Source organism: Chanodichthys erythropterus, chromosome 22 (assembly GCF_024489055.1).
Source record: "Chanodichthys erythropterus isolate Z2021 chromosome 22, ASM2448905v1, whole genome shotgun sequence".
Taxonomy (NCBI): Eukaryota; Metazoa; Chordata; class Actinopteri; order Cypriniformes; family Xenocyprididae; genus Chanodichthys; species Chanodichthys erythropterus.
The window spans coordinates 3,382,756-3,410,750 of record NC_090242.1 but is presented as its reverse complement, the minus strand read 5'-3'; the positions used below and the strand labels follow the sequence as shown (position 1 = coordinate 3,410,750).

At 38.1% G+C, this 27,995-nt stretch overlaps 1 protein-coding gene across 2 annotated transcripts in view; it reads right to left on the bottom strand.

Annotated features, from left to right (window-relative positions):
• The window catches only part of dacha (dachshund a), a 198,641-nt gene that overhangs the window by 46,527 nt on the left and 124,119 nt on the right, over nt 1-27,995 (bottom strand). For both annotated transcript variants that reach the window (XM_067376764.1, XM_067376766.1), the window contains exon 3: nt 20,785-20,916. In XM_067376764.1, the coding sequence (XP_067232865.1) occupies nt 20,785-20,916 (132 nt within the window). The remainder of the gene's footprint in view (nt 1-20,784; nt 20,917-27,995) is intronic.

Sequence of the window (27,995 nt, the reverse complement as noted above, 5' to 3'; positions counted from 1 at the left end):
GCCAAATGCTATAATACTTTTCCACACAACTTTTACTTTCTAAGTTTGCTCATGTTGTCCCAAACCCTTAAGACCTTTGTTCTTCTTCGGAACACAAATTAAGATATTTTAGATGATATCCGAGGGTATCTGAAGCACAAATTGGCAGCAATGTCATTGCACCTTCTGAGGTCCAGAAAGGCATTAAATACATTGTTAAAATAGTCAGTGTGACAGTGAGTGGTTCAACCATAATGTTATGAAACGACGAGAATATTTTTGTGCGCAAAAAAATAACGACTTTATTCAACAATTTATTCTCCTTCCTGTCAGTCTCCTATGCTGTTAACGTAGTGCAGCTCTTCCAGGTTCTATGTCCAAATGGCGGCTCAGTATTGGCCGAGGCTGTTCATGTAAGCAGCACGACGCATACATGTGATGCTGACGCAGAAGCTGGCCAATAATGAGTCGGCATTCTGGCCTAGAACACAGAAGCCTGCACTGTGCCTATTATGTCAAACTATGTAGGAGACTGGCATAGAAGAGAAGAATTTGTTGAATAAAGTCATTATTTTTGTTTCGTTTTTGTGCACAAAAAGTATTCTCGTCTCTTCATAACATTAAGGTTGAACCACTCACTGTCACATGGACTATTTTAACAATGTCTTTACTACCCTTCTCAAAAGGTGCAATGATGTTGCTGGTTCAGAAACCCTCGGATTTCATCAAAAATATCTTAATTTGTGTTCAGAAGATGAACAAAGGTCTTATGGGATTTGAACAACATGAGTTTGAGAACTTAATGACAGAAATTTCATTTTTGGGTGAACTAACCGTTTAACATTTCTGTCTGATAAATTATTAGACTGAACTGTTAAATAATGTCAAAATAGTCCAGCTTATGACACATCATCCATGTATGAAAACTTATCAGCCAATGTCGATAATTAAAACAAAATGTCATATATTGGCCAATATATTGGTCTTGGCTATATAACGATCAACCACTAATCCTGACCCTTTATGTGCGAGAGAAAATGTATGTTTCCTCTTCCTTTAAACCACTGAAGTGGAGTGTTTGTTGGCCAGTCAGACTCACCATCTGGCACCTAAGCTTGCCTTCACCTACCGTTCACTGCCTGGAGACTCAAGTACATGCGTGTGTGTGAATAATATAACACTGGGCAGCGCATTAACACTGAGGTCAAAAGTATGGCGTCTTAAAAGGCTCACAGCATTAGTAAGCAAAAAATATGGTTCAGAAAACGACAAAGATCAAAACAAGAGCGAGCAAGCTTTGATCAGAGACATACACAAATATTTTATTGTTTTTTCGGGGGTGGGTCATTACTTTTTTGTGGCCTGTGAATCATCTTCTCGGCCATGTTGTTTGGGCCTGTGATGGGTTTAGGGTCTTCAGGCCCCTGTTTGAGCGGTCACATGTGTTGATGTTAGCTCTGTCAGTGTGTGGGACTGTAAACAGTGCGTGTATGTTTATGCAAGTGTGTGCGTGTGTTTAATCCACCCCAAACAACATCCGGGGCTTAACGTCTCACACTCAAGAACAGAAAGGATTCTGGTACCTTTTTCACAACGTGACCCAGACGAGTGTGACGACAAAGTCTCTCAAACCCTTAAAATGAAAAAATAAACAATGATGTCACCTTTAAATGGTGTGATATTTTAAACCCTAATGCTCAAAATACTTGATTGTTTTGAGTGGGACAAACTTAAATTTAACAAATTAGTTCAGTTAAATGAACTTTTATGAGTATTTACAACTTTCTTTTACTTTTGAGTTCCCAGAACTGATATATTTTAAGTAAACTGAACTGTTTCATTGTTTTGAGTTGTATGAACTCATTTCTTTTCATTGAGACTAACTTAAGTTTAACTGAAACTGGGCTGGGATTTCTATTTCCCAGCATGCTTGGCCCATGGCACTCGAAAGGAAGAGTAAATGCTAAAATTAAGTGTTATATAATGTTTTTTTTTTGTGTGCAAAATTAATGAATAAGGGAGATTTAGTAGTGATTAATGTTTTGTTATGCTGTGGGTTTTTAAAGAGTTACCGTCATGGTGACAAGCGGAGGATGCATCTTGGTTTGAGAGCAGGTTACATGTTTTAAGTTGCTGTACTCGAGTTCTGTACTCATGCTATCCCATGCTATTGTTAACATGTTAGCAAATTAGCAAGTTGGCATTTTTTGAATTTTCTTATTAGGGTTTACAGTGAAGTAAATAACTCATTTGATTGGAAGACCTCAAAATAAAAAAGTTAATTAACAAAATATTTTATGTTAGTTGCTATCAAAATGTATAAGTTAGCCAGCTCAGTACTTCAAGTTAGGAGCAATTATCATGCATGAGTACTACAAACTTAAAACTTGATAGTTATGCTTACTTAAAATTGGGAACAGCATAACTCAAAAAATTTGATGTAACTGATTACATTTATTAGCCCAACTTATTCGGGTTTACAGTTTTGTAAAAAAAACAAAAAACAAACAAATAAAAAACTTAAATTGTTAAACTTGGTATTGATACACTGCATAATTACAAAAGATCATTAATGTGGTTCAGATAACATAATATTTTGAGTTTCTGTTGATTAAATCAATTGCCTTCATTGTATTAACTCAATTTTTTAATTTCAATGAACTCAACATTTTAAGACAACAACTTACTTTTTTAAGTTAAACCAACAACTCTTTCTTACAGTGTGTGTGTAAGGTCTCATCACGAGTACAAGGCAATATTAGTACTGAACATAACCCGTCTGTGTTGCATGTCAGCACACACTGTCAAGAATCAATGGTAAACACACAAACAACAAACCTCTGAAGTCATACATGTTCACCATGTATAGCAACAAAACTCACAGTGTTGCTTTGGTTCCGCCGTCTATTTAAAACTAAACATACTGTGCGACACACGCACGCATTCATTAATATTGTTATGCCGGCAAACCTTACAGTCTCATACACACAAACACACACACACACAAACTGTCCGGGAGCGCATTAACAGCTTGTAGCGGGTACGGGCAGAGGACGGCACGCTGGCACTCTGTTTGTCATATTTCTTGTGGGCCTCGCCATCTGCCGGGGTGGCATTTTCATGGCTGTTTACCCTGACTCCCGCCAAGGAATCATCTGCCACCGCATAATGCAGCCCGCAAAAAAAAGGGGGGATTAAGTTGGTAATGCAACTGAGACTATTGCTAATTTGGTGTAATTGGGAAGAAATGAAGATAAATGAGGGCGAGAGAAGGAGAGGCAATCAGTACGGCAGGCAGTACAGCTGTGCTTTTGGCCAAACTCAAGCCCCCCGCCCTCACCCTCTCCGAGCATCACCCCCCCGCCACGTCACCCCGTGCTCAACAAGGTGCATGCAAATTCAAGCTAATGACAAATACGCTGGGCTGACACCCACAGCACAGGTTATCTGCCTTACCGTTCATTTCGCTGGTGTGGATTTCAGCTTATGGGTGTAAACAGACGACCTTCACACAAGAATTCTCTAACTTTGCCTTAATGGTCTAAAAATAAATACATAAATAAAATAAAACTAAACTAAACAAATAATATAATATATTACAATATAATATAATATGATTTTATGACAAATGTGCACAAATTGCAAATGTATTATTTTTGTTTTATTAGTCGTTGTTTTTAAATGTCTTAAAGATAGTACAGAAACTGAAATGTACAGGTAACACTAATACACACTAAATACATGTAGTCACGCAATGCTAATGTTGTTAACAATTTGAGAACAAAGTACAACAATAATAATAATTTGCACGGTTTGATGTGATATGAGCTAAGCGATCGTTAGATTTAATCACTGTTGGGCAGCGGAATTGATTGTATTGCTTTTTTTTCCTCGGTTGGTCTGAACAAAAGTGGCAGATTTGTTACTGATTTGTTAGATGACATTTTCCAGTGAAAATTCTTATTTTGGACATACTTCCAAGACTACAGTCTGTGATTCCAAAGTACAGTATCCACTGGTATGGTGATTGACAGCAATCTATAGTCTTTGCTGACAGCCACACATTCTCCTCAAAACATTTGATTCATCCACACTGAGGAGCCGTGCCAATGCAGAACCTACGTTAAGATGATAATTCCGCAAATAACTGCAATTGCAGGTTTCAAACAGAGATGGCAACAAAGAGGCAAAGCATACGGACTGCCGCTTTAAGTGAATCATAATCATTTATTTGAACCGATTTGTTTAAACCGGCTGATTCATTCATGAAAGAAGCAAGTGTTCACTGACTTTATGAATGGATCATTGAATCATTAACTCACCCTATTTGTTCAAAAATGTTGAATCATTTGAAAATGAAACACTGCTGTGTGTTGCTGGGAGATGCAACTTTTCTGCTTTGTTTGGAACTATTTTCGTTGGCAAAATAGAGCAAAAAAAAGTAAAAATAGACAATGTTGTGTCTAAAAATTGTCAATTTAATCAACATTGTTTATTGAACAGTTAATATCACATTTGCAATCATGCTGATATTCGAGAAAAATAGCACTCTTGCTCGAGTACGAGTTCTTGTATTTTATAAACACAAAATACAGAACTCATACAAGGGCAATTCATATTTTGAATTTTGGAGGTATTTTTTTATTAATTTTGGTGGCATTTCTGACCTTCCACGATGCTATTTTACGTCAATGCCAGACAAGCTTGCTTGTTGTTAAGCTTAATAGAGGGCTATTGCCTGTGTTATGCTGGCTGCATTGAGATGTTTTAATAGTGGTTTAATTTCACAGCAGTAACAAACAGTGCCGAGGCCAATTGTTACCTGGCTGTCACTAGTGAAGGTAGGTCCGGGAGATGTTGATGCTGTTCGCCTGCTCCGCAGAGCACTGTGGTGACTGTGACAAGGGATGTCGGAAAGTGGGAGGGGCTTGAGTGGTCTCCCAGAATTATTAAGAATAAGCTATATTATTATAAATATATAATTGAGAATTTATGCCGTGGGGCAAATGTAAAAAAAAAAAAAATTAATATAAAAAAATAAAAACAATGTCTTGCAAAAAGGGCACTAATCTAGTCAAACGCCAAAAGGACAGGTGCTTTAGCACCACTTGGGGTCTATCTGTGCCTGCTACTACTATATACTATATGTAAGTATACTGTTTTAGTATATACTGAACACTATTTTGTTTTTGTGCCTGATACCACTTAGTTATGAATATATTTATGAATATCACTTGTGTGAAAGGTAAGTTATTGATACTTTTGTTTCAACAGGCAAAACAAGTTAGATTTAAAACATAAGTACTTATATTTTTACCTTTCATAACATAAATACTGTATATATCAGGATCTGCCAAAATTTTGTTGCATCCCTAAAATTAACAAAAATATTTAAGATTTAAATAATTTGATTATTGAAATTAAAAGGCTTATTCATTAGAATAAATGAATAATAAAAAAAAGTTCCTTTTTCATATTGCACCTGGCTTTAACCTCAGTAGAAATTTTATTTGAAATATGTTGCACTACATCAGCTGACATAACTGTCATCTTTGAATTCTGGAAGGATATCTTGTCTATGTGTAACATACTGGTTCAGACACGGCTTACAGTGATAAGAGTGACATCTGTGTCTATCTTACATGTTTTAAGGTTAGGAGGCTGATGTACATGTGTATGTGAGTGGCAGCATGTTTTCAATGGTTTACGGGGCGCCCGCTGAGCTCTCTATATCCATCTACACTGTGCCAGACACCCCTCTGGCTGCCCTCCCCGCAGAATCCACCCTTCTCCGCACAGATGTCCCCACACACACCCTGACACACCTCACACACTACAGCCCCCTGAGGAGGACAACCTTCACTGCTATACATCAGTCTCAGCCACCATGGTGATGCGACATCTGCGTGGATCTCGATTCAGTCCCACTGTATGTGAATGATCTGTGCTGTACGATATGATGCAAGCAGGTAACAATACATATACACAAAACCTGCTCTGGGATAGAGGACACAAGACTGTAGAAGAGAGTGGGGGTAAGCTGTGCCACTTTCAAATCGTCCTCTATGCAAGGAGAAATGAGGTAAAAATATGCTTATTTATATTTCAAGAAATATGAAAAATTATATTCAATATTAAACCAATAATATTCAGAATATATGAATGTAGTGAAACAATTTTAAATATTTTGTATTATTATTATTATTATTATTATTATTATACAGTTTCATATATTTGCAATTGCCCAACATAGGCCTATCTGATATTTTTTTGGACCTGGATACATTTTCTTTGACACAAATTTACTTTGACCAGAAGGTTTTTGGCTCACATTTTTCTCTCTAATCATAGATAGCTGTATATGATGGGTCTTTTCTAAATATATGGTCACATGGCCAAAATAATGCACAGTTTACTAGATTAAGGGGCCGGCACATCTTACCCCACTGAGTATATGACTAACCGCTGAGCATTCACTTTCATGCCAACTACCTTGAATTCCATTACAAAACATTTCCTATTGTAATCAAGCATACTACGCTGCTGCTGGAAAGCACTTTGACAAGTCCACCCCAAATATGCTCCTGTTTCAAGTTGCACCTAATGCAATACGCCACATCTAATCGTTAACATCCATCCCAGGTCAGTTGGATAGATTCAACATGGAGCAACGGTAAATCTCATTAGGTAGAGCGACTCACTTGCAAACAGCTCTGTAGAAGAGATGTTATGATGATTTAGAAGACACAAAAGCATGGATGTCTTTACAAGTTTATGAAAACACCTCCGCTCAAAGCCCCATAGGAGACCATGGAGCTTTGAGTTTGGGGTGCAAAAAAATCTATTTACACGGAATAACAAAGAAGTAATAATGAAGAAGAGTGATCAAGGGGGAAAAACATATAAATTTTAAGTCATTAATTCCCTCCCTGAACAACGAGAGAGCAATCCACAAGAGGCTCGGCGTAAAAGTGTTTGAATTGAAAGTGAAAATGATTAAAGAGCTCTTTTAATGAAGTGTTAATTGCTGTGAGAAGTAGGTAGAATGTTGGAGGAGATGCACTGCTTCGACAGGCGGGAAAGCTACAGCAAAAGCACATTTCTACACTGATATAAAAGTAAAGTGAATTTGGTAGAAGAGTCTTATTCACTAATAACAGTGTACATAGAAATTTTCTCATGCATGGGGCTTCATTTGATTCTAAATTTTAGACTTAATTCAGAATAATTGCACTAAATGCAAACTTATTTGATGACATCTGTGTGAGAACGTTTTACAAGAGACATTCTTTACTAAACAAGGAAAAGTTAGAGTGGACCAAGGATAGAGCCCTGGTGAACAAGTGATGAAAAGTTTGAAAATGGGAACAAAGATGCATCCTAAAAACCCAGGTGAGCTTCTGGATCTCACTGCTTTGGTAAATAGGTTACTATTCTTGCCGAGGCCACTCAATAATGAATGTCATATTTATACCTCCACCTACAGCTGAATATTCAACATCTCATCAGCCTCGCTAACTGAGTCCTATATTGTGTTTCTCACGGGCCTTTTGTGCTGCATAAGATGGCACAGTCTTTCACTTACCCTTATCACAGACACACATTAATGGCCATCAGAGAACTCTGTTCTCTTTGAACGGTTTACGGCGACTAGCCTTTGATCATAAGTAGTGCTCGCTTCACAGAAAGCCTGAAAAGATGTCTCTTTGATATCGCCCTGCGTTTACATATCAATGAGCGCCACCGAAGATGGGGGCCCAGGCGACTCGACTCGTGCACCACACTTTTGGGAAATGTGGCTTAGAGGATATGTGTTGACCAGTAAATGCATACATTTGTCAGAAAATTTCGTAGATGAGGTTGAGTAGCCACCTTCATCCGGAAGCAAGGGCTCTTCAAGTGTTTATCCTCGATAGACCGTGGCTCATTTGACTGTTTTGGAGTGGAGAGCCCCACGTCTTTATGGGCTTTCATTAGACGTCATTTTGAGGCTCATTTGAAATCAATCCCCCTTCGGACCTTCACGCCAGCTCCGGTGTCGGCTGGATGAAAAATGAGGCGGGGCATTGGGGCTTCGGGCGGCCCCCCGTCCGTCCTGCTTGGCCCAGTCCGTTAATACAGCATCATCTGGTCGAACGGACGGGCAATTCCCACATCTCATTACCGACAGGAACTGTGGGTCATTACGCGGGATGGATTCCCATTAGCTGAACCGAGGGTTTGAGACTAAATACAGAAGCTTTGGACATAAGCGCGTACTCACAAGCACTTTGTTACATACTCCTCAGCCACTTCTCTACTTGTTCACACACTTCTTGATGAGAGGAAGGTGAGAATTACTTGAGAGGATTTGTCTACTTTGAGCACTTCAGATAGAGAGCAGTATTTTGGGCAAGCATGCTCTTACAGGAATAGTTGACCAAGAAATGAAGATTGTGTTGTTTATTTACCTACCTCATGTTGTCTCAAAGCCACACACAGCTATTTTTTTTTCTTTTCTGCGGAACTCAAAAGTAGGATTTTTTTTGAAAACAGCAATGCAGCTTGTGCCGTAGTTGACGGCTATAGTGACCAGGGGCTGTGTGAACAACTCATTTAAGTCTGTCCAATAGGGTAAATCCTTATAAATTGAGTCAACTCAATGAAAGCAATTTAGGGGCACATTTTCCCCAAATGAAATATATATAACATATCTCTCTTCTCGCTGAAGAGGAGTTCATTCTCAATGATGCATTCATTCAGGATGACTGCACGGTCATCCAGAAATCAAGGTAACGGAGAGGCGGTCAAGAGCGGGTTTAACCTGCAGGAGTGCAGGGAATATGTAGCACAGGCCAGTGAATGAAGATAATGCAGGTCCTTCATACAGTATGGTCCTTTGCTGTATGAGCCATCTGTTTATCAGACAGACTGTGTCCTGATGGACAGAGTGGGTAATCAATGCAGCTCTGCTCCACAGGTTTGTGTATGAAGCTGTTCAGCTTCATGCGAGCTTGAGTGTGTGTGGTTGCTATTACAGTTTTAAAATGGGATATACCTGAAAAGTTATGCTTCCTTGTATAGTGTGAATGTGTGAGCGCAAATACAGTATGTGTGTCTCTGTTCAAAAGAGCTAGTCTCCGGCAATGGTCAGCAAGCAGCTCCTGTCCCTGTGGGGATGATGATTTATGGAACATTAATTTTGGATGGCTGGATCCGGGCAAACATTTCAGTCAGAGGACACAGATTGGGGGAGATTTCTGATAAGTCAGCACAACAAACTAAAGAGACTAATATGATTACAGCAGACAATCTCCAATGTGCAGCTCACCTAAAAAAGCTAAATAATAATTTGTAAAACAACATTTACGTCAAAATCATATTTAAATACTTTATGTTACACATTGGGAATTATCCGAACCATTTATTTTCTAATGATGAGAATGCTAAACAGTATTGACACCTATCTGTCCCTGATTTTAATATTCTGACCACATGGGGAAATGTGGACCTCTGACTTCTGAGTGTCACCTTGCATACAAGATGTTGTAATAGTTGATTAATGACCTACTCTGACCTGTCTGAACTTATTACTCAGGTAAAATGTATCTACAAGTCAAAAAGGAATATATTGTGATTGATTATTTTGTGTATCAAAGGTCAAACTGTAGCATAGCCTTCATAATATGCGAAAATAAAGTTTCTCAAAGATTAACAGGACTGTTGGAGCAGACTAAGTGGCAGAAAAAAACTAATTGAAAGACTGAAATAGGTTCTTCACTTAATTACGCAAGTGCCCATTATATTTAAAGCACTACATGTGTTTAGGCAGAAGAGTAGTATTAAGTAATTCTAGTAGTAGTAGTAAGTAAATCACTGCACAAATTGTCACTAATTATCACAATTTTCATTTTAAATACTATTATGACCATTATAACCAATTTCCCACAAATTTAAACATAGGTGAAAATTAAATAATGGATGTATATGAGTGTGTTGAGTGTAATAAACTGTAAACATAAACCAAAGTCCCTTTAAGACGACCCACACAGCAAAGGGACTCTGCGGCGGATCGGCCTCGGAGGTATCGTGGCTTCCGGAACGTATCCGCAAACAGACCTGTATCGGCGTCCATTTGCGTGCAGTGACCGGGTTCCAAAATCTGGTTCCACGCTGCATCCGCGATTAAAACCTTACCAAATTGATACAACCATTACAGTAAAGGCGTGTGCACGTCCGCGGATCCGACATGGGTCCGCTCAGGATCTGCTGATTGACAGTAGAATTAACGGCGCCTCGCGGAGGTGGAGCTAATCCTCTGGGCGGCCCAAAACGAATGTGACAGTCACGCGGGTTTGGCGACTTGCATGCGGATCCGCCTAGGAGTCTCCTGCTGTGTGGGAAGTCATTTCACATGGCGGCCATCTTTGAAACGCCTCTCAGGCATTCAAGTGCAGTTCCTATCTCTTTGAATGGGGAAACATCAAATTTTCTAAAGCTGTTTGTAACACAGTTCGTAAATATGGGAAGAAGGAGGCGGGAACCGGCGAACATTCAACAAAACTTTAATCCAAAATAAACAAAGAACAAAACGAAAGTAATGCCGGCAGACATAAACAAAGTCCAGGCCTGGTCCTCTCTCGTCCTTCATTGTAGTCGCTCCTCCTTTTATGCCTCCGGAGCTCCTCCGTGAGAGACTCGCGCCGTTCCCTCACGGCTCTCGCCCGCCCTGCTCGTCACACTGTTTGTCAAGCTTTCGATTAAATTTAATATTTGAAATGATCAATGAAATCTGACTCAAATTTTGTATTTATATATCATGACAAAAAAAATCTGTATTTTTCAGGCTGGATCAAACTAATGCGCATATGCAGTCCTAAATCTCTTGTGTCTCATTTCGGAGGCGCGTGCCTGACTGTTTCTATAGAAACCGGAGCTTCTAACGTTCGCTGTACTTTACCAATCAGCGTTTGGCTCTTATTTAGAAGGCGAGACTTATTCCGCCATATTGCGCGTCGCACTTTCTCCCATTCAAAACAATACGAGTGATGCGTCTTATGTTATTCTATAGTCTTTGCATAAACTGAATTCCAGATGCATTAAGCCACGGTGCTCATGTGGATGACATAGATTGTATCTGGCCTGCAACATGCCAATTTCAGTCTCCCTCCCAAATAAATAGACCCATTTATAGTCCCATGGACAATTTATAGTCAGTTCCTCAGAATCATCCCACAAAATGTTTCCATTTTGAAAGAGAATGTGAAATCACATCTATACCCAAGTATCATCCAAACCTCCATTCCCTCCAAATTCTCTCTTTCTCTAACAAATCTCTGACCCTGAACCCAAGTTCATAAGGTGAGCTCAACTCTCACAGAGCTGCTCGGCTGGAGTGATGCAGGAAACTGATACTCCCCCTCCTCAGCCACAAGATCAACACTGATCCCTCTTGCTCTCGACATGCTCAATATTTTACATAAAACAAAGCGGAGATCAGATGATGCCGTTTATGTGAGCTGAGAGGTTGGAGAAGTGTCTCCGGTTACATTGGGATTATACTGTGACGGGGAGTTTGTCTTAGGGTGAATCTCACATAAAAACTGTCAAGAAATATCCAGGACATATTTCCAATTTCAAATATTACACTTGTTCGGGACATGTCGGAAAGGACGGTGAGTTTAGCTAGCTCTTCACGAGGGTACGAGTGAGAAAAAGAAATGAGCGAGTGAGACAGTCCTCAGTGGCAACACTAGGACAATCCAATCTGATTTAATAAGAGTGACAGTTGCTCTCTGATGACAGAAAAGCTCTTGAAAGTGTGATGGCAAAATGAAAGGATAGGTGAGAGACAAAGAAAAGAAGAAATAAAAGTGCTGACCGCTTTGGTAGTTAGGGATTTGCAACATACACAACTCTGAGTCCCGCAATCTCTGCATGCGCTCTCTCTCTCTCTCTCTCTCACACACTCTCTCTCTCTCCCAGCACACACCTGGTTTTTGCTAACGCGGCAAATCACATGGCTGACAGATTCCCGAGCCCGTTTAAATAATGCATGGGATTTCTCTTTTAACTTGTCAGTCGCTCTACAAAAAAATATATCAGTTCTTTTCTGATGTCATTTGTGACAGTGATTCACCCTGACAGTTCTCCATTAGACCAATGAGTCCCTTTTCGTTCGCCAATTCTTCTACCGCCGTTCCGACAAGAAACACATGTTACTCCTTTTCCTTTTTTCCCTATCTCTCACCCTCTTTCTTCTTGTTAACGGGGGTTTTCAGAGCTGTATTTATATTTAAAGACACAATTTCACAGGAACCCCCATTAACTCTTTTCACCTTCTAGAGCTGCTGCAACCGTATTAGCGCAAACATCGTTCTCTGCTTAACACACTCTGCAACCGAAACCGCACACCAACTCCGAGTCGTTGAACAAAATCCGGTGCGCTTTGTGCTACTGGATAAACTCAGGGGGGGGAAAGCAGACTGTTTTTCCATGCCAAATCTCTTTGGCCCCTGTCAAACACGTCGCTGTTGCGAGTCGTTTCGCTTTTTGATTCCATGCTCTTTTTTTGCGGGCTCTGGCGGCGAGGGTGGGGTTAACGTTTGAGCAGACGGAGTGAGGAGGGAGATTGAAATCAAGCCTATCTGTACTGACTGCCTGCTGCAGATAGCTCAGGCTTTTTGTGGCACGATCCACACAGTGGAGGAAAAGCACAGATTAGCTGTTTCCCCTTTGAAGTGCTCCTTCAAAAAAAAGCAAAAGGCTCACCAACAAGATCGAGAGGGGAGGGGACCAAAAACACATCTTGCGGGAATGTAAAGAAACAAAAAAGGAACAGGAAAAAGCACCATCGGGACTTTGTTGCTGTACCCGAGCAAGCAGCGTCTTGGCGGCGCAAAAGAGAGAGTGAAGCAAAGAGAGAGGTTAAAGTTGTCGGACGACTTCAGAGGGTGTTTTTTTTAACTTCAGGGATTCAAGGAAGCTAGATCAGATTCCAAAACACCCCCCTTCACCACCTCTCAACTCCAAACAATGCACACCAATGACCAATCCACTGTAACTTGGGTGGTATGGCTTGATTTTGATGATTTTAAAAGTTTGATCCAAAACTCAAATGTCTCTCTGGTTCCTCAAAGTTCCTAAGAACTTCACAGCTTTGGCTTGAAGAATCCAATTAAAAATAATGTTAAGCAACGCCACACGGAATCTGCCCCCTCATCCGTTCAAACGCCTGTTATTCACAATGTTCTATCTTTTGCATATTTGTTTATTATAGACCTCATGTTGGAACTGTGTGGCTTTTAGTTCATCTTTGTGAGCTTGGAGGTCACATTTATGCTGGTACTGTATAGTGCTGCATGATTCTGGATAAAAGGAGAATCAAGTTTTTTTTTTTTTCTTCAAATAGAGATCACGATTCTCCCAAGATTCTGAATATAAAACTAAACAAAATACCATGTAATTTACTAGAGGTTCTGACAGAATATTAATTGATGGACTCTAATTGCTGGAAAAAAGTTTAATTAATTTGAATAAATTAAAAAAAATGGTTTTGAATGAATTCAATGACTCAATTAATACTTGTTTCATTACTGGATGAATCAGTGTTTTTGAACAAATCTTTAAAATGAATGATTCAATAAACACATTTTTAACAGTCACTTGTTGCCATCTAGTGGCGTAAGATGTAATTGATACAACCGTTATTTGAAGCGCCAAGTTCATTTCAAATGGTGGTTTGCTATCGTAGACATCAGTGTTTATATCCTAACTTTAAACTTTCATCTCAGTACTTCAGTGATAATTTGGATATTTGTAACACAGAAATAACTGTGTGGTTCAAAACTGCTCTCTCTGGCTCAGTGCGGCAGCACAAACACATTGAATGCTCCGGTATGATTTTGTCAAAGGTTTAAAAGATCCAGGCGAATCGTTGACATTAATAAAAAAAAGATTGTGTGGGTGTTTGAATCGAGAATGCGATCTTTTTCCGATTAATCGTTCAGTTCTAGTACTGTATTAAGTTAAAAAATTGGTAAGCCTCATGTTTATGGTCCCAGCTTATGGTCTTTTCCAATTTTGTCCCCCCTTTCTCTTTGCTTCCTTTTCACTCTATACTGTACTATTCAAATAAAGGTGAAAATGTAAAAAAATCTAACTTTCCTTTAAGCCACCTTTCCACTATCTCCAACATTCACATGAACAGCAGGTTTTCAAGGGCTAATCAATGTAAATAATCGTGCAATAATTATAATTATAAAATAATAATTTCAGACATAATCATTTTTAACTGCCCAATTTACAGAATTATATTGTTTAAAGAATAACGTTTAGTGCAAAAATATTGGTAATTCTCATTTCACATTCATTGCATGCAATCTAGCCATCAAAGTTTCCACCGCAGGAACTTTCCCCAGGAACTAAGGACTTTGGGGTGGTACTCGGTGTGTTTCGACTGCAGGAACCAGGGTCGAAATGAAGTTCCAGGGAAAATTTCCCCCTCAGAAAGTCCCTGCTCACAAGGTAGTATTTTTTCAAAATTCAGGAACTTTCAGGAACTAAACATGCTAATTGGTTGAGTTCACGCAGCATTTTGATTGGTTGACTACACGCAGCATTTTACTTCAACCACCATTTTTAAAATTCTGTTGCGGTGCATGCAGTAAGAGTTGTTTACTGTTCGAATCAACATTGGAGTTTAACTCCCTCGGGTCGGCGGTCACACCGGCCAGTGTGACTAACCAGTGTGAAAAAGACTCAAAATACTCTGTCAATGTTGCACATACAATTAAGAGCTATACACCATTTTAATCTGTGGAATGTCTACTTTTATTTGTGTACACTCAGAGTAAAAACAAAATGTTGTGCTTTTTGTAAAATAAAGAAAACTAACATGATGCGTGATCTCTCGTCTCCCTCTGAACGAAGTCAAATTCAGAGGCAATGCATGCATTCATCATCTCAATCGTGTATTTATTGTCTTGAAAAGTGTTTATCTGGATGTTAAAGCCATGGTTAGTGACCTCTAGAAGACATGCCATTAGTTCCTGGTTCCTGTTCTTCTATACATTAATTTGTGGACTAAAGGTGCACAGAGCGTCCTCCGGCTGCAAGTATGAATTGAAAACAGTATCCAGCGCTCACAGTGATGACAATAAATATTGAATAAATATTACTCCTCTGTATAGAAAATTGACATAAACATGAGAATCCATCAATATTTCTCCAAATATGCATGCTTTTAAGCTAAAAGTCTATATGAAATGCCATAGAGGTAACATAACTGTTCAGACACTTTGCATCACAGAAATGCATTATATTTTAAAGAATATAATAGAATACCATTATTTTAAATTGTAATAATATTTCACAGTATTGCTGTTTTTTCTGTATGTTTGATTTACATAAGAATGAGCTTGAGACATGATCAACAGAGGGTTTTTTCACAGCCTACTTGTCTGAAAGAGCTCATCATTTATGCAGCTCATTAGAGCTAATTATGTGATTCTTTTGTCTTCTCAGGTGAGAATCACCCATTATTCATGATTCACACCTCCACGCATACTGTGTTTCTTGACCAAAGATGTTTTAGAAAATTTAAATCTCTCTATTGTTTTATATGAACAAGCAAGCAGCATAATTTTTTACCTCATTTTGAAGCAAAAACTCTAGTCTACAACCTCCAATACCCGAAGTCTTGTGAACATAGATTAAATATATATTTTTTGGCTTTATTTCAGTGACTTAAGTTTTTTGTTTTTTCAATAACCACGCATACACGTTATTCCTTTAAAAACACAATCATGTACATACATGTTCCTCACATATTATTGTAGCCTAGTTTGTGCTGAATACAGTGTAATGACACTTTTTCCATTAATATGTTTATGAACAACTGAAAAAAAGCACAAATGTCAGGGCATGTCAAAACTTCTCCAGGGCCCCAAAAATCCTCAGACCCCTGAGGGTTAAAAAATATGACCGATGCACCAACAACGAGTTTCAGGAATCCAGCAGGAACTGAAAAGTCGTGCAAAGTCCTACATCATCTTCACAGTACTTTAGACCATGATGGAAACGTAGACCACAACAGGTCTGGTGGGAAAAAAGTTCCTGGAAAAAATACTTCCTGGGACAAACTGTGCCAGGTAATTTCGGTGGAAAAGCAGCTTTAGACATTCAGGAACAAGTCAAAAAATGTTCTTGTTGACTAACTTGTTTTGTTCTTAAATACATGACATTATGGAAGAAAAAATGGTTGAAATGGTAATTCACCCTGATTTGAAGTTCAAAAAGCCATCAGAAAGAGTTAAATTAGCCCTGAAGCGTCAACCATATCAGATCTGACACCACACAAACAAACGCCTATAGTGCTGGGTCTGTGCTTACTGTGTTTCACGGCCCAGGACTGTTGTTCACTCAGCACGCTGACATCCGCAAACAGGAGTGAAATTTGACTCTGTGTGATTCTCAGCTTCCATTGATGCAGTTCTCTCTATCTCTCTCATCATCAACATTAGCTCTATCGGCAGCCAGAGTATATTAGAGGATGTGTGATTGAGTGCGAGACAGACGTGTTCTCTCCACCCCTGGCACTGGTTCTTCCTCCTCTCTCCTGCTCTCTATTCTCTCGCCATCATCTTTCTGTCACTACACACACTCTGTTTCTCTCCACACACTGCTGTATGCATGGACCGAATTCAAAGGTGATTTGTATTCACAGTCTCAAGTGCTGATCTAAAGTAGGAACAGCTTTTTGGTAAGCCGTAGTTCTGTCATTGATTCCGACTGGATGAGCCACATCCAGGGGCGGACTGGCCATCTGGAGCGCCAGGAGTTCTCCCGGTGGGCCGCTGGACAATGTGGACCGGCTTATTGCTAATATATAAAGAACGAATGATAGTACATTTATGTATTCCGTTGGCCCAGCCGAATGCTCACATGACTCAAAATTATTAATCTATTTAGCGTGCTCTGGCTTATTGCAGCAGTCGAACAGCACTCATCAATGTCAAAATGTTTGAGATGACCAATCAAATTAAAGAAGGTGGGGTTTAATATTGACTTGTGATTTCACATAATTAGATTTTTGATTTCCTTAAACTACATTAAAACTCTGTAAACAGTCCTAAAATATTTTGTTGGTTAGTCTGGATAGTCCCACCTACAGCGAAATCTAATTGGTCCAAATCTTAACTGTATATTACAAAGTGTTCTGATTGGCTGTGATTTTTAATGAGGACTGAATGACTTAAACATGAAACTTAATATCACATCTGGAGAGGAATGAGAAATGAATATCATCTTTTGAATTTAGTGACTACTATTTACTATAATGTTTAATATATATATATATATATATAAATATATATATATATATATATATATATATATATATATATATATATATATATATATTGTGGATATGAAAAACATCAGAAGAGTTTATATGGTAAGAATATGTCACACATTCACACACGTCTGTTTTTTGTTCTGTTTTTTCTCCCTTTTTTTGTTTCATGTTTAAACATTTGAATACATGATATGATGAGTGAATTGCTGGTATTAATATCTCCCTCTACATATTCACACACACGCACTGTGTTTCTGTTCGTGTGTGTGTGTGTGTAAGCGTTATTGGTCTTGGCAATAACAACGGATGGCATTTGTGTCTGTGCTCGCAGTTGTTGACTGTGATAATAAAGAATGACATTTTACTGTGTGTGTATGTGTGTGTGTGTGTGTGTGTGTGTGTGTGTGTGTGTGTGTGTATGTGTGCGGTGATGGTAACATCACAATCTAAATGCACAGTCAGGTGGGGAACATTAAAGACGTCATTAGCCTCAATAAAGCTCAGCAGAAAAGAGAGGGCTGCGTGGGTAAGAACCCATTACCTCAGGTCACGTGCCTGTGTGTGCGCGCGTGTGTTGAAGTGATTAGATTGTTGAACGCTTCCTAACAGTGCTCTTTATTTTCATATTGTGAATATCTATGGCCTGTGCTGGTAAGTGATTCAAAGCTAGTGAGTCATAAACTGGTCAAAGCTAATGGCTGTGTACCCCTGCACATCAGAAATGTGTTCTGCTGGTGCAATGGATTTGATGTGCTTGATTACCAGGTGAGGAGCTCAATAGTGATTCTACTGAATATGGCAGGTGTAATAACTCATACTCATACATAATTGTTTGTGAGAACACAGCAAATCTAGAAACTAGAATAGAGAGAACTACAAATGATAGGCTTCAAAAAGTCAAACGTGCATTTGATCAAACTATTATTAAAGTGTTGCTTGTTTTATAATAACAACATAAAAGTGCATGGGGAATGGGAATTGCTATAAACTTGACAACTCCATGATTCCAATTATGATTTTTCTTAACGATTCTTTTTCTATAAAAGCTCTATCAGTACTTTTTTGAAGAAGAAATATTATTTTATTTTAGTTAGTTTCATTTTTTTTATTTTTTGAAAACCAGTCAAATAATCAATAATAAATTTCACTAATTAATTTATTTCATACAACTTTTGGTTTATATATACTTTTGTACACAAATGTTTTATGTTTCTGGCTGCTATGCTTTCTATTTGAATATATTTAAAATGTAATTTATTCCTGTGATCAAAGCTGTATTTTCAGCATCGTTACTCCAGTCTTCAGTGTCACATGATCCTTCAGAAATCATTCTAATATGCTGATTTGCTGCTCAAGGAACATTTCTTTTTTATTATACACTACCAGTCAAAAGTTTGGACACGCTAAGATTTTTAATGTTTTTAAAAGAAGTTCCGTCTGCTTTCCAAGGCTACATTTAATTATTACAATTTAAAATAACTGTTTTCTGTTTGATTATATTTTATAAAGTAATTTATTCCTGTGATCAAAACTGAATTTTCAGCATCATTACTCCAGTCTTCAGTGTCACATGATCCTTTAGAAATCATTCTAATATGATGATTTGCTGCTCAAGAAACATTTATGATTATTATCAATGTTGAAAACAGATTTTTTCAGGATTCCTTGATGAATAGAAAGTTCAAAAGAACAGCATTTATCTGAAATACAAAGCTTCTGTAGCATTATACACTACCGTTCAAAAGTTTGGGGTCAGTAAGAATTTGTATTTTAATTTTTTTGAAAAGAAATTAAAGAAATTAATACTTTTATTCAGCAAGGATGCATTAAATCGATCAAAAGTGACAGTAAAGACATTTATAATGTTACAAATGATTATATTGCAAATAAACACTGTTCTATTGAACTTTCTATTCATCAAAGAATTGTACACAAATATTTTGTACAGTTGTACACAATAAATGTATCATGAGCTGCAAATCACCATATTAGAATGATTTCTGAAGGATCATGTGACACTGAAGACTGGAGTAATGATGCTGAAAAATTCAGATTTGATCACAGGAATAAATTACTTTATAAAATATATTCAAACAGAAAACAGTTATTTTAAATTGTAATAATATTTCACAATATTACTGTTTTTACTGTATTTTTAATTAATTAAATGCAGCCTTGGTGAGCAGAAGAAACTTCTTTTAAAAACATTAAAAATCTTACCGTGTCCAAACTTTTGACTGGTAGTGTATTTCAATGTTGAAAACAAAGTTGTGTTGCTTAATATTTTTGTGGAAACAGTGATACATTTTGTTCAGGACTATTTGATGAACAGAAAGTAAAAAAAAAAAATTATATATATATATATATATATATATATTTATATATTAGGGGTGTGACGAGACAGTTGGCTCACGAGACGAGACACAAGATTGAATTCACAAGAAGATTTTTACAGAGTATTTATAAGAACTGCTCAATGATGAAAGACATGACTAGAAAAATAGTCTGCAGGTGAAAAGTTTTAACTAATCATCCTTAATGGATGCCATTTCAGTTCTACTTTCTGAGTATGAATTATCATATGCAGTAAAAGACAACAATACTCAAGCACTGTAAAAGGTTTTGCCACAAACTCAACAGACTGACTTCTCTCCTGTATGATTTCAGTCTCTTCAGACCTTACTGTACATGATTTATGAGCTTCAGAACTTCTGACCTCCTAACTGAACTCCTTTCCACAAACTGATCATAGAAATGAAAACAGTATAAATGAAAATTAATAACAGTTTTCAGTCTTATTAAGTGCAAACAATAGGTGCAACCATAATCAAAGTACTCTCTCAATATTCAAAGTGCAAATAGAGACCAAATTTTTCTTCAAGCATGATTCAGAGCTGAGAGATGGTTACAACTACACAGCCCAGCCTAAGATAGCTTTCATATTGGGAGATATTTGCATGCATCAGGGAGCTGCTTTCAAAATGCAGGGTATGCTTTCGATTTCACGATCGCGTGCACTCTGTGTACGGGGAGCGGCGGTGCTAAGCGCGAATTCTTCACGATAAAACATTTGTCAGATGCTTAGGCTCTGTTGTGCAACAAATCCTCGGCCATGGTCTTATCAGTCATATCACCTTACTCTCGTCACGTGAACTTCCACGTGATTCCTGCTGCAGTATGAACGACTCTGAAGCTCGTGTTGGATGAGCTGGATGGAAGTGAATTCAACTGACCATTATCCAACTGAATTAAATGGTTATTATTTCTATAAAAAACAAAACTACAGTGAAGGCGTAATGTAAATGTAGTGGTGGCATATTCTATCCTAATTTCACCCTTCATCATGGCAATATCACGAGACAGCTTTTCACCTTGACGAGAAATCTCGTCTCATGGCATGAGATTCCGTCACACCCCTAATATATATACATATGTGTGTGTGTGTGTGTGTGTGTGTGTGTGACTCTGACCTGCACTGGAGTTCAGCTCCTCGTTCTCTGACTCTGTACCGTTCTGGCTTCCTGCTCCGTGAATGTTGTTCATGGCCATCAGTTTCATTTTCTGGAGTTTCATTGCTTCAGCCATGGCTGCTGCTGTCAATCCTGTGAAGCACACAAAGACACACACACACAAAGGTAAGTGTACCTGGTAACATACTTTGCACCTGGTACTAACATCCGTCTCGGGAGATCCGATCTCAAATAAACAGCCGACACAAATCGCTGTTCACCTGGTATTTACATGCGTCTCAAATGCATCTCGTGATCAGATTTCACGAAAGACAAACCCTCTGATGTGCTTCCTCGGTGTGTTAATAAATGTTGATAAAGCACATAAGTTGGGAACCCGTCCATATTGAAAATCCGTAGTTTTGCACATCCCTAATCAGAACTGGTCGTGACTGCCGCCCACCGGCAGAATGTGGCCCTCTGGAAGAGGAGGGAGGGATCTACTCCCAGAAGGCCTTCTGCTCGTGGTCCCGTGCTAGTGTGAAAGAGTGTGTGTGTGTCCCACGAGGATTTCCCAGTGTTACTCACTGTCTCACACACATTTCCAGAACTGTACCCTCCGCTCATCAAGGGCTCCTCAGCCCTGGAAGCCATCATCACTCAGCCCAATTAGGCCCCTAATTAATTCAATTAAACAACGGAGGGACACATTAAGTAATTCATTAAGTGACGACGCGATGCCTTCTCGCACTCCGCTCTCGAAATTTCCCCACAAATCAGGTTGGGAGGAAGTGATGGCCCACGTACTGTGTCTTTTTCCCCAGGTTCAGACAATGGATGTCACCTTGATCTAATTCATTAAAAATTTAGCCTCCAACGGAATACGTGAACTAGCGCAGAAAAGAAGGCCGGAGAAAATTCCTTTATCCTCTGTTTCACATGTTCGGCATGGATTTAGAAGCACAGGGCACTTCTGCTCCCCAGAGGGCCGTGAGCTCCACTGATGAGCTCTTACGGGTGAAAATTAACAACGACGTGGCTGGTTTTTGCTTTCTCCGACAGCCGGCAAGCCAAATAAACTGGCAAATTATTCATACTTCGAAAAATACAAGTTGTGGATATGCTGAACTATGGGTATGGGGGGGTAAATGTATCTACTTCTTGGCTTGTATTTAAACAAAAAGGCAAGCATCTGAGTATTTTTATTCAGCCAGCCATGCTTACAGTAAAGTTCAAATAATAATAATAATAATAATAAATAAATAAAAAAGTTGATTGATTCCTTTTTGTTGCATACTTTAAGTGACAGCTGCGTGGATTTAAACATTGTCAGTACATTTTTTGAAGAAAAATATTAATTAATTATTAAAAATAAATAATCTATAACAAATGACCTTGCTGAAGTTAATTCATTTTAAAAAACATCTTACAAACCCCAAACTTTTAAAAGGTAGTGTATATAATAACATTTTTAAATATTTTAATTAAGAAACAAAGTGTGTGTGTAGTTTTTTTTAAAAACAGTTAAATATTTAACAGTTAAATAAACTATAATATTAGCAATATTTTTATTGATAGTTATAATATTTATATTTTAATATTAATTTATTATATAATTTATAATAGTCAATTACAGTAACAGTAATATAATTAGAAACTATTCTGTAATATAATATTATAAATTATTATGGGTAACTTTTAGCATGATAAAATTACACAAAACATAATGAATGTTTAGAAGTTTTAGAATGACAGTATTCTAAATATTTTATGAAGGCACTACATGTAATGACAGATTAAAGATGAATAAAGCAAACAACGGTTTTAATGCTTAGGGTGCGTTTACCCGACAAACATTTGAATTTTTTTGCATACAGACAACAACGTTGTCAAAACGATCTCCATTCACACGGATAATTGAAAACGATTAAAAACGCTGTATTATTCGTGCCAGGCCAGTAGTTGGCGATGTCACTTTGTAAAGAAACACCTTACGTCACCGTTTTCACAAATTCACATAGTTTACACAGACGATAACGAAATCATTTTCAAAATCTTTCACTTTGAAACCTGTTTTCAAAAGTTTGCAAGGCCCACAAAATGCAGTTGTCATGTTAAAAGAACGGCCAAAATGCAGAAAAAAATTTCCGTTTTTACAAGAAAGCGGTGTGGTGTAAACGCCCCCTAGCCCTTCAGAGTTTTTTTTTCTGTGGTGGAGAAGCATCATATCATTTCCTGTGAGGTCCAAATAAATCATGCAAACTAAACACGCACGTTTATACAGAATACAAAGAGTAGAAAAATAAAGAAAGGGGGAAAAAGCACTCACAATTGGTGCATTGTCTTAGCACACACACTATAAGGCCCCCTCCCGCCTCCCGATACTATGTCAAGGAGAAGCCCCGAGATCAAACGGCGTACGTAACAGTAATTGATGTTTGAGGAAAGTCGCGACCCGCGGAAATGGGAGCCGGCGGATGAAAGGCGAGTGCCGTTTTGCAGGGGTGGACAAACAGATTGCTTATTGTTTGCCTTTCATATGGCCCTTCAGATCTACAAGTCTCTCTGCTTCAAACTCCCGCTTTGAACACTCAAGGTATCACCCCCCTGCCGCATGAATGGAGGGCGCTCGGGCACGTCCTGAGGAGGGGAGAGCACATCTATCCTCCTTTCCTCGCCCAATACTCCCTCGTTCTCAAGATCTGACAGGTCCATCTCAGTCGCTAATGGTTCACCTGGTTTGGAAGTGAGGAGGTGAGCCGACGGGGTGGACGGGGGCTTTTGTAGTCTTGAGGGGGGTCAGGTACGGGCCAGTCTGGATTCCTCTGCGATGACGTGCCTGAATTGGCCCTTTTTCATACCTAGACAACAATGTCCCATTTAATTAAAGAGTGGTATGAGAAAAGGTAGATTCCAAAGCAAAGGAAAAATTGATCCAAAGGAGCTTCTTTTGATCTCAGAGTCAGTGAGCGTTACATCAATGGATTCTTTTCAGCGTTCAGAGGCTCACTGTTTCACTGCGTTTAACTTTCCTGTCTTTACCACGGTAATGAAACCGTAAAGACCCAAGTAAAAGACATGGAGGCACAAGCACCTGAGATTGCGGCCTTGGATTCTGTTACAGGTCAGCAAATCTCGGGCATGTCGATGTTCCTTATTTTTGGTTCATTCATTGGCTGAAATGGCTTCAGATGAGAAATATACAATGGTTTGCAACTCAGATTCGAATGCCTTTTTGGTTTTATAAAATTTTTATGAAATGTTTTTAAAAACGGGTCCATTTTGTAAACTAAAATTCATTTTTCTGCTAGAAGTTATAGTTTAATAGTAGTCAATGGGTGTGTAGGCTGTGCAGTATGTACTTGAATAGATGCTTCATTTCAAGGCTGTTGCCTCATTGTGTGTTTTACCACGGAACGCTGGGCTGACCAATCAAAAGCCAAAACTGAAACTATCCGTATAGTGTCAGCAGGCCTTTCTGAGTGAAGGAACATAATGGTGATGTTGATGAAAAATTCAAGAACTTTTCACAAATAGTTTGCTTGTTAAAGGCAGAATTCATTTCAAATGGCACACTCTAAAAAATTCTGGGTTGTTTCAACCCAAATTTGGGTCAAATATGGAAAAACCCAACCGCTGGGTTAAAAATTTGGTCACACTTTAGATTGGGGTCCAGTTCTCACCTTTAAATAATTATTAACTATGAGTTTCGCCTTAATGAAATCCTAATTACTGCTTAATTATTAATAGTTAGCTGTTAAGTTTAGGTATTGGGTAAGATTATGGGATGTAGAATATGGTGGTCGTGCATATCAAGGCATTAATATGTGCTTTATAAGTAGTAATAAACAGCTAATATCATAGTAATATGCATGCTAATAAGCAAATTCATAGTGAGAATTGAACCCTAAACTAAAGTGATACCAAAAATGTAATATAAAAATGAAACCCAATTGAGTTGAAACAACCCAGCATTTTTTAGAGTGCACAACAATAGAATGTGAAACTAATGTACATTTGGGTTGTTACACTTGAGCTAGAGAAAATACTTTGCACTAATTGTGCAAATGTACATTGGTGCTACATATATTACAAAATAAAAACAAATGAATATTATTATTTATTATTATCCCAAGAAATAATTCCAGTACTTACTTCCCCAACCAAACATGCTTATATAACCCAATTCCACTTGATTCTCACATACGAAGTGCTCCTGTGATTGTATGTCTACGAACATACAAAAGGGAAAAGAGCAAAAAAAGAAAAGAAAAAAAGAATAGCAGGAAGAGATAGAAATAGAGACCAAACAACACACACAACACAGATTGCCTGTGAGAACAAGCCCAGAGAGATCATGTTTTCCACAAAGAGGGTCAGTCGAGCACTCCCCCCGCTCCATGCAACCGGACGCATTATTGCATTTTGCATTTCTCCTTTTCAGACGAAACATGGATAAAAAAAGAAAGGAACAGTGTCTTTTCTTTGCTTTGACAGAGCGTCTCGGGAAAAAGTATCAGATTTGTGCACAAGAAGGGGGAAAAACAGGCAGAGCATCTCCTTTGATTCACTGAAGAGTAAATATTACTGTCCGATTTCACGTTGAACAGTAAACCGAGAAAGGACAAAAAGGTAGAAGAAGGGAGGGCAGAGAGAGATGGGGGCGGTATACTGTATTTAATTCACCTTTGGAATTTCCGAACGGCGGAACAAGGGATGAGATGAACGCCTGACAAAGGCATATGGCCGGCGGGCGAAACCGGACTCTGGTGCTTTTCATCGCTCAACGGTGAGAAAGAGAGAGAGAAATGGGGCGCGATGGAAGTTGTAAATAAAAGCCCAAATGAATGCTGAGATTTCCGCCTCATGACCCCACTGTTTGTGTGTAACCCACTGGAGGACTGATACAACTAAATCTAGGTTGTGTGTTAGTTTCCACCAACCAGAGTTTACTGTTTTTGTTGGATCCAAACAGCTGAAAGACTGACAGTTTCGAATCATTTCAAAGGAAAGATTCTTAGAAACAAATCAAGTCTTTTCAAAACGATGGTCTGAATTCGTGTGTCTAAAACACTAGGTTTTGGGAATCTATTTTTAAAATTTCTATTAACAATTTGTGAAAGTCAGGATTTTTGCACCAATGTGAATTAAAAGAGTAAACCGTTTTTGTTGGATATGAACAGCTCAAATGAAGCTAAACTATGAATTAAGTCAGTTTACAGTCTAAAAAATGTTTGGTTAAAAACAACCCAAGTTGGGTTGAAAATGGATAAACCCAGCAATTGGGTTGTTTTAACCCAGTGGTTGGGTTAAATGTTGGGTAGTTTTATTTGACCCAACTTCTGATTAAAAATGACTATATGGCTGGCTTAAAATTAATCCAAAATAGGTGAGAAATTAAAAATCAGACACGTAATTACTAAAGGCAACAATAATAATCAAAAGGTGTACATTTATTAATAAGCAATGTAATAAATGTTTATTGTTTATTATTCAGTATCTTATTAATAAATGCTCATTTATTAAACATATTAATAAATGTTAATTCCCAGCATATTTTGGGTTCATTTTAAGCAAGCAATACAGTCATTTTTAAACAACAGTTGAGTTAAATAAAACTACCCAGCACGTTGGGCAAACATTTAACCCAACCGCTGGGTTCAAACAACCCAATTGTTTTTAACCCAGCATTTTTTAGAGTGTAGAGTCATTTCAAAGAAAAAGCTAAGATTCTGAGTCTTAATATAACGATGGTCTCATCTGGATATGAAAGTGCCAGAAGGTGCATCTAAAATACTACATTCTTTAAAAAAATAAATAAAAAAATGCTAGGTTAAAAAAAACCCAAGTTGGGTTGAAAATGGACAAACCCAGGAATTGGGTTGTTTGAACCCAGCGGTTGGGTTAAATGTTTGCCCAAGCTGCTGGCTAGTTTTATTTAACTCAACTATTGTTTAAAAATGACTGTAGTGCTTGTTTAAAATGAACCCAAAGTATGTTGGAAATGAGCATTTATTAATATGTTTAATAAATGAGCATTTATTAATAAGATAATGAATAATAAACAATAAACATTTATTACATTTCTTATTAATAAATGTACACCTTTCCTTTAATTATTTGTCTGATTTTTGGATTCATTTTAAGCCAGCCATATAGTCATTTCTAATCAGTAGTTGGGTTAAATAAAACTACCCAGCAGGTTGGGCAAACATTTAACCCAACCACTGGGTTAAAACAACCCAAATGCTGGGTTTGTCCGTTTTCAACCCAACTTGGGTTGTTTTTAACCAAACATTTTTTAGAGTGTATTAATAAATGTTCACCTTTTGATTATTATTGTTGCATCTATTAATTATGTGTCTGATTTTTAATTTCCAACCTATTTTGGGTTCATTTTAAGCCAGCCATATATTAATTTTTAAACAATATTTGAATTAAATAAAACTGCCCAGCACTTTGGGCAAACATTTAACCCAACCACTGTGTTAAAACAACCCAATTGCTGAGTTTGTCCATTTTCAACCCAACTTGGGTTGTTTTTAACCCAGCATTTTTTAGAGCATAGGGTTTGAGAATCTATTTTTAACAAACCCCAGACATAAATGACTTTCGACATTGTATTAATAACTTTCCAACCAATGTAAACAGAACACAGGCTATATTCACAATGTCGGTTTTCGGGATTGACAACCGCATCTGCTTACAGGTGTGGGTCTTGAAATGTCCCGTTCACACAGCAACTTACAGTAGCTTCTCGATTACTTTTGTAAGAACGTGCAACAGGAGTCAAGTCCGTATTCCCTTACAAATAACGTCAGTGACCAAAGTAATATCAAAGATGGCGACGTCCATAAAACTGAAAAGCTTCACCACATTTGACACGAAAAGAGTCCAATCAAGCAGCTTTATATCTGGGTGAAGAGTGGAGCATTTGAGTGGAGTGCAGAACACCAAACTGAGGGGAGCAGCCCTGAGTGTGAACGTGGCCTTAGTAAAACACTAGTGCTGGCACTGACCCGACCAGTGTTGTCTGATTTGCAAACAAATGACTCTTGAGGTGATTCTTTAAATGAACAAAGCCCATGATTTACGGATTTGTATTGGTCTCAATCGTTCATGATAAACAACAAGCAAGTTTATTTTGAGCTTTATAACTTGTGCTTGTTCTTGTTTATTGACCAGTGAACAGGTCTGCCTGGGGTCGAGGGGTCTCCCTGATCCTGAGTCAG